Source organism: Pollachius pollachius, assembly GCF_949987615.1.
Source record: "Pollachius pollachius genome assembly, chromosome: 15".
Taxonomy (NCBI): Eukaryota; Metazoa; Chordata; class Actinopteri; order Gadiformes; family Gadidae; genus Pollachius; species Pollachius pollachius.
Genome location: NC_136948.1, coordinates 12,629,009 through 12,635,008, shown reverse-complemented (window position 1 = coordinate 12,635,008; position 6,000 = coordinate 12,629,009). Strand labels below are relative to the sequence as shown.

General features: G+C 44.5%; 2 protein-coding genes across 2 annotated transcripts; both read left to right on the top strand.

Moving 5' to 3' along the window:
• Positions 1 to 51: 51 nt before the first annotated feature.
• On the top strand, positions 52 to 1,882 carry noxred1 (NADP-dependent oxidoreductase domain containing 1; the record flags this gene model as incomplete). The annotated part of the gene is made up of 5 exons (XM_079752268.1): positions 52 to 91; positions 608 to 875; positions 1,027 to 1,181; positions 1,451 to 1,649; positions 1,744 to 1,882. The coding sequence occupies 5 exons, from the start codon at positions 52 to 54 to the stop codon at positions 1,880 to 1,882; spliced, it is 801 nt and encodes a 266-aa protein (XP_079608394.1).
• Positions 1,883 to 2,182: 300 nt separating this feature from the next.
• On the top strand, positions 2,183 to 5,779 carry tmed8 (transmembrane p24 trafficking protein 8). Its single transcript, XM_079753032.1, has 6 exons — positions 2,183 to 2,320; positions 2,656 to 2,767; positions 2,924 to 3,023; positions 3,219 to 3,312; positions 3,771 to 4,064; positions 4,352 to 5,779. Exons 2-6 carry the CDS (start codon positions 2,658 to 2,660, stop codon positions 4,567 to 4,569), a joined length of 816 nt encoding a protein of 271 aa, XP_079609158.1. The 5' UTR covers positions 2,183 to 2,320; positions 2,656 to 2,657; the 3' UTR covers positions 4,570 to 5,779.
• Positions 5,780 to 6,000: the final 221 nt, after the last annotated feature.

Here is a 6,000-nt window from a genome sequence, read left to right as displayed (position 1 = left end):
GTATTTTGTTACGGGGATAGCTAGCAGCAGGTTGTGAAGTCAGGCGTCGCCATGGTGATAGCCAGCAGTGAAGTCTTTAAAATTGTGTTACGTAAGATAGTGTAATAAAAGTTGGTGGATGAACCGGTTATTTCCCGGAGATGGTTGACCTTACTATTGACTTGAACTCGTTTTCTTTTGAATCTTCTCTCGGCGACGACGAGAAAGAACTCGAAGTTACTCGTGCGCGATCTAATCAGCTCACGATATGTGGCTGCGCACATGCTGCGTTTTTATGCAGACTCTCTCATTCACTGAGGTACGTTATCGTTGTACTAAAGGACCGTGATAATACCGTATGGTAAATACATGGAATGCTTATTATGGGTCCACAAAATCTGCAGGAACCCTGTTGTATTCGTTAGTATTATTTTGCTTAATATTTTGCTTTTTATATCAGAGAGAATGCCAAACGCCATCATGGGTCAGGCGGCAACATGAACGACCTGACGTTACGCGTCGGGATCCTCGGACTAGGACGCATCGGGAAGCAGCTGCTAACATCACTTCTGGAGACAACTGGGATGCATCCTGCTCAGATTAACATATCTACTCGAAGACCCGAAAGTTCCGGTGCATAACCCTGCTACCGAATACCAAATAATTGGGACTTTGTCGACATGCTTTAAATTGGTTTCTAACTGTTTTCCAGCGGACTTCTCGCAGAGCAGTCCGCTGGAGTGCTACTTTGACAACGTCAGGCTGGCCGCTTGGGCAGACGTGCTGTTCCTGTGCTGCCTGCCCTGCAACCTGGCCTCGGTCGGGGCGGACCTGCGCACGCATCTGCCAAAGCACTGCCTGGTGTACAGCTTCGTCACTGCGGTGCCTCCCAAAAGGTATACACACACACGCACACGCGCGCGCGCGCACACACACACACACACACACACACACACACACACACACACACATACACACACCCACCCACCCACTCACACACACACACACATATTTAATATGGCTCTAACTATTCCTTCTCTCTTTCAGATTGGCAAATATTCTCGGTCACAGCTTCATTCTAAAGCCACAGTACGATTTTGTCACTGGGGAGACGACAGATTTGTGGAAGCCTTCATATGGAATCGCCAGGGCTTTAAGAGACCCTGTGATGATAAAAGCATCCTGTCCTGTGGAGATGAGTGGTACGACTCTCGCTAACGACTCACGTGGCCAGTTTTTATGTGTACACTACAAGTGTAGTACGAATAAACAATAGGATCAGTAGTATGGATGTTATAATTGGTACTGTTATAATTCTGAGCCGTTTAGTGAGATACATTGTTCAATAATTAGTTTTTAAGTGATCATTCTGTGAACAGGTCGATTGTGTCACACTTCGTTATATATTATTCCTGAATGTTGAATGTCGTTTCAACCACTTGGTTTGTGATGGCGTGGGAATGTGTGACAGGTGGCCTCTCTCTGGACCAGAAGTGGGTTAGTGGAGTACTGTACAGCCTCCTGAACATCTGCACTTCTGCCTACCTGGCGTCCAGAGACACTCTTGTCTTCATCAACAACCTGTTCCAACTAAAGGCCCCCCAGTGTGAGGAATTCACCACACAAAGTTACATCAATTCTGCCCACGCATCGTCTCTTTCCCCTGATGAGTAAGTGGAATCAAATGTTATGCTTCTGACAGGCCATCAAAGTAAAATGTGCTCATGAAGTATAATAAGCATTCTCATAATATCTCTTCCCAAGGCCTTTCCCCTGGATTAATTTGATTGATGTCCACATGAAGGACACACCGTTGTCATTATTTATATCAAGAAGTCCAAATATCTCAGCAGCCATCTCAATGGCATACAAATCACTAGCAACGACACAGAAAACACAATAGCCCTATGTCAAATTGTCTCTCTTTCAATGTGTGTTTAGTTAAACCAGAACTATCTTTGGTTCAACCATGTCATGCCTCGGAAGCAATTTAAATAAATGAATTCAATATGTTTATTATGTGTGCTTATTCGTCGTGTCATTATTGGATTAATCACTCAACACAATATAATAAATTGAGTATGTTGACATTACACTGTAACGCTACTATAAAATTGGTCCGCCGACCGCCTGCTAATCCTCGACACAGATTCGTGAATTTTCGACAATTCTCGTCAATACACGGAAGTATGAATAACTCGGGACTGTTTTTACTGCAAAGCATCACCGAGCCGAGCGGAGTCTGCCGCGCCACACCAGCTACCATTATTTCCTCATGGACTAAGTTCGATTCCGAATACTACACAACTAATCCTTAATCTACCACTACCTGTTATATCTGGTGAGTTCAAACGGTGTTTTTGTTCCCTTTTGGCTTCACTAGTACGATTAGAGAGCCGCTGCTAGTTCTCCACTAAGAAGCGGATGTTATCGAGACTTCCTCATTTCGCCATATGAGGAATAACGCAGTCGTTTTAATGGCAGTGATTTGCATCGTGCACTGTTTACATCTTAAATAGGTTTGTTGACAATCATGAAGACAGTCGCCAGGGCTAGCGTCGTACTGGCCTGTAGTGGTTGAAACCCAGAGGACGGGAGCACCGCGCCTCGGTGTCAGTGCAGAGGGGCGGGGGTTATGTTCTGAGAGAAGACAAGAGTGTTGCTCTTCTCTTCTAGTGATGGAGACCTTAGACACTACATCTGCGCTCCAGTCAAGGCTGTCTTCTCTGTCCGTGTCGTCTTTCCCTGGGATCACCTCTAACCAAGGCGAGGATCGACCAATAGAGAGGTAACCTGTTGCCGCTTCTAACAATCATTTGCCTACTTATACTTCGAATTATTTGTTCCATACGAACTGTTTCTATGACTGCAAGTGACTTAACCACAAAAAATACGCTGATTGTATTTAATGCGGTACGCAATTCACATATGTTTTCCCTTGCAGTCTCCAGAATACAGATCTTTCACAGAGTTCTGGCAATTCTGTTAGCGATTCCAATATGGATGGCCCTTCTGACGCAACGGATTCCAAAGACAGCATTGATGTAAGTGAATGTTTAATGAATTTAAATAATGAATTACCTTACATAGTACTTTTCAAGGTACCCCGTTTGTGTGTGTGTGTTTGTGTGTTTGTGTGTGTGTGTGTGTGTGTGTGTGTGTGTGTGTGTGTGTGTGTGTGTGTGTGTGTTTGACATCTCATCCATTCCACCAACGTTATTTCTGTTTTTTTTTTTCAGAGCAGTCATGAGAGTATTCCAGCTGAACAACTGGAGGGTGAGGCTGAAGAGAGCTGTCCCTCTGGGACCTCCGAGCTCTCCAGTGAGATGAAAGGTTGGACCCTGTTGGGTTATGCAACACACTGTTAGCTAAGGTTCATCTTGAACACACTCGCAAAGAGCCCAATTATAAATAGATCGTCCCTTAATAACTGACGGCATTAAAAAGACGATTCATTGATTTGGGTCGTCTTAGCTCAGGAGGTAGAGCAGTTGATTTGTAACCGAAAGGTTGCTAGTTCCCCAGCTCCTCCTAGCTGAGTGTTGATGTGTCCCTGAGCAAGACACTTAACCCTAACTGCTCCTGATGAGCTGACTGTCGCCTTGCATGGTTGACTCTGCTGTCGGTGTGTCAATGTGTGTATTAACCGATGTAAGTCGCTTTGGATAAAAGCGTCTGCCAAATGCCCTAATTGTAATTGTAATTGTAATTGATTTGATTCTTAATCTCGTTAAGGAAGCGACGTTATTCAAATTGCTCCCTGTCCGACATGCCTCCATCTTCCTCCTCAGCCCCGTTACCCACACTGGACCCTGCGGCCACCTGGACCTCCGTCACCATCAAGGAGTTGAAGGCCACGCTGCGGACGGAGAAGGACGGCGTGGTGACGGTGTACCGCGGGGACATCATGACGGTGCACGTGCCCACCGTCCCCGAGAGCAAGCGCGTGTGCTGGGAGTTCGCCACGGACAGCTACGACATCGGCTTCGGCGTGTACTTCGACTTCACGCCAGTCACCTCGCGCAACATCACGGTGCACATCAGCGAGTCGAGCGACGACGAGGACGAAGAGGAGGAGGTGGAAGGTACATTCTGTGGGGGGGAGGTGATAAACATGAAGATATTCATATTGAATTTTCTAAAGTAAAAGCAATAAGATAGAACGATGCTAGGTTAGGTCGGAAGGAAAGTGAAAGTCCAGCACAAATCTTTGTGCTGGACATGTGCAACTGAGTGATACGATAAGGGGACAGAAACGTGTTTATTTCTGTGATGGGTTCCGGTGATATATCATTTAGATGTCCTATGAAGCATGACTTGGTGATGTGCTATTGTGCTAAGCAGAAGTGGCCCTTGTTTCTCCACGCTGCAGGCCCGGTCAGCAGTGGCGATGTGGAAAAGGGTTCCAAAATACTGAACAGCTCGAACTTGGGGGAGATCCTACCGGTGTACCGGCAGGACTGCCACCTGTTGGTGCACGGTGGCAGTCATGAGTTCCCAGGGGAAGGCACTTACCAGCTGAAGTTCGATAACTCCTACTCACTGTGGCGAAACAAAACGCTTTACTATAGAGTATATTACAGTGCCTGAAAATCCAGTTAGTTGTTTTCTAAGAATGTTTGGTTTGAGGGAAAAACAGAAAAAGCTATTACTCCCAAGAACAATCAACTATTTTTTGATTCTACCCTTGTTAAGAAAGTAATAATCAACTATAGGCACATCTATTTTTATCGTTATCTACACGTGCTGTCATATAGCTACATGCAGAGTTTATAAGACCGGATCATTTCAAATGGCTGAAAAGCCTTTCAAAAGTGGTGTGTCCCTTATACACGCACCATGCAATCAAGAGTATACATCAAAAGGTGCATATTATCTCGAGACAACAGATTTCTATGGTAGCATCAGTCAGGGAAGAGGTGTAAGACACTTGCGTGGTGGGGCCAGGTGCTTCAGAATAGCTCAAAGTATATGGGAGATCATGTTTGTTTCTGTATATTGGCCCCGTCTTTATCTCCAGCCTGCTTCGTCCACACCGTCGCACACGTGTTCTCGTGTCAAGACGGAATATAGTTGTGTTGTTTTTTTTACTTCCATGTAACCCAATCATGTGCTTGTTCAACATGTAATGTTGTTTAAATAGTGTGTGGCTTGAGCCAGGTGTTTTGTGTGTGTGTGTGTGTGTGTGTGTGTGTGTGTGTGTGTGTGTGTGTGTGTGTGTGTGTGTGTGTGTGTCATAGTCGTGTCCCTGCAGGAGTGGAAGCTCCAAGTCTGTTAAGCTAGTGAATGTACAGTAGCAAGTTCAATTAGTCATCCATAGTGGTTAACAGTCTGGTTTTATGATTTCAAATAAAAAGCCATCCCTTATCTCAAAAAGCTCTCCTCATATAGATTCAATATTTATATTTGACCTGTTCACGTTTGGCTTGTGTGTTATGAGGTAGGGAGCTCATGTGAGAGCAAAACACAGGAGAGTTGTTCCATAGAGACTATATGCGGCTTTTCAGGCACAGGTCTATGTAAATGCAGGTGGCCACAGGTTGGTTTTAGCGCAGCCGCTTTGTATTAGGAATACACGATCAGAACAACCTGCCGTCTCCATCTATGTCAATGTGTTCTTTACATCCATGGTTTTACCTCACGCAGTTGTGCTGTGCATGCATGTTTCCAAAGATATAATGGGGTTTGCTGCTGCTGAAGTATACAACTGAATGCGATTAAATTAAATCTTCCTGCGTTTGCTTTACTGTATTTTATTTCAGAAATTTGTATTCTATAATAAAGATGGAACATTGTGTGTATGATATGCTTTCTGTATGATCATTGATTTTATGCCTCACTTTGAAAAGTCTATATAGTTAATATTAAATAATACAAGCCTAACTATTGATGTCATGAAGAGTCAAAGCTAAGAAAATGTATTTGCTTAGCTTCTCTATCCATCTATTCCATATATAGACCTATTGGGTAAGGCTCGTTTTAAATGGTCCCGGGCGATTCCATTTTGTCTCACGAGGGGAT

Bases quoted from the DNA above. Each gene is read 5' to 3' on its own strand.
- tmed8 (XM_079753032.1), top strand. From the start codon at position 2,658: ATGGAGACCTTAGACACTACATCTGCGCTCCAGTCAAGGCTGTCTTCT. The intron at 3,024-3,218 runs GTAAGTGAATGT...TTTTTTTTTCAG, and splicing joins ATTCCAAAGACAGCATTGAT to AGCAGTCATGAGAGTATTCC. The intron at 4,065-4,351 runs GTACATTCTGTG...TCCACGCTGCAG, and splicing joins CGAAGAGGAGGAGGTGGAAG to GCCCGGTCAGCAGTGGCGAT.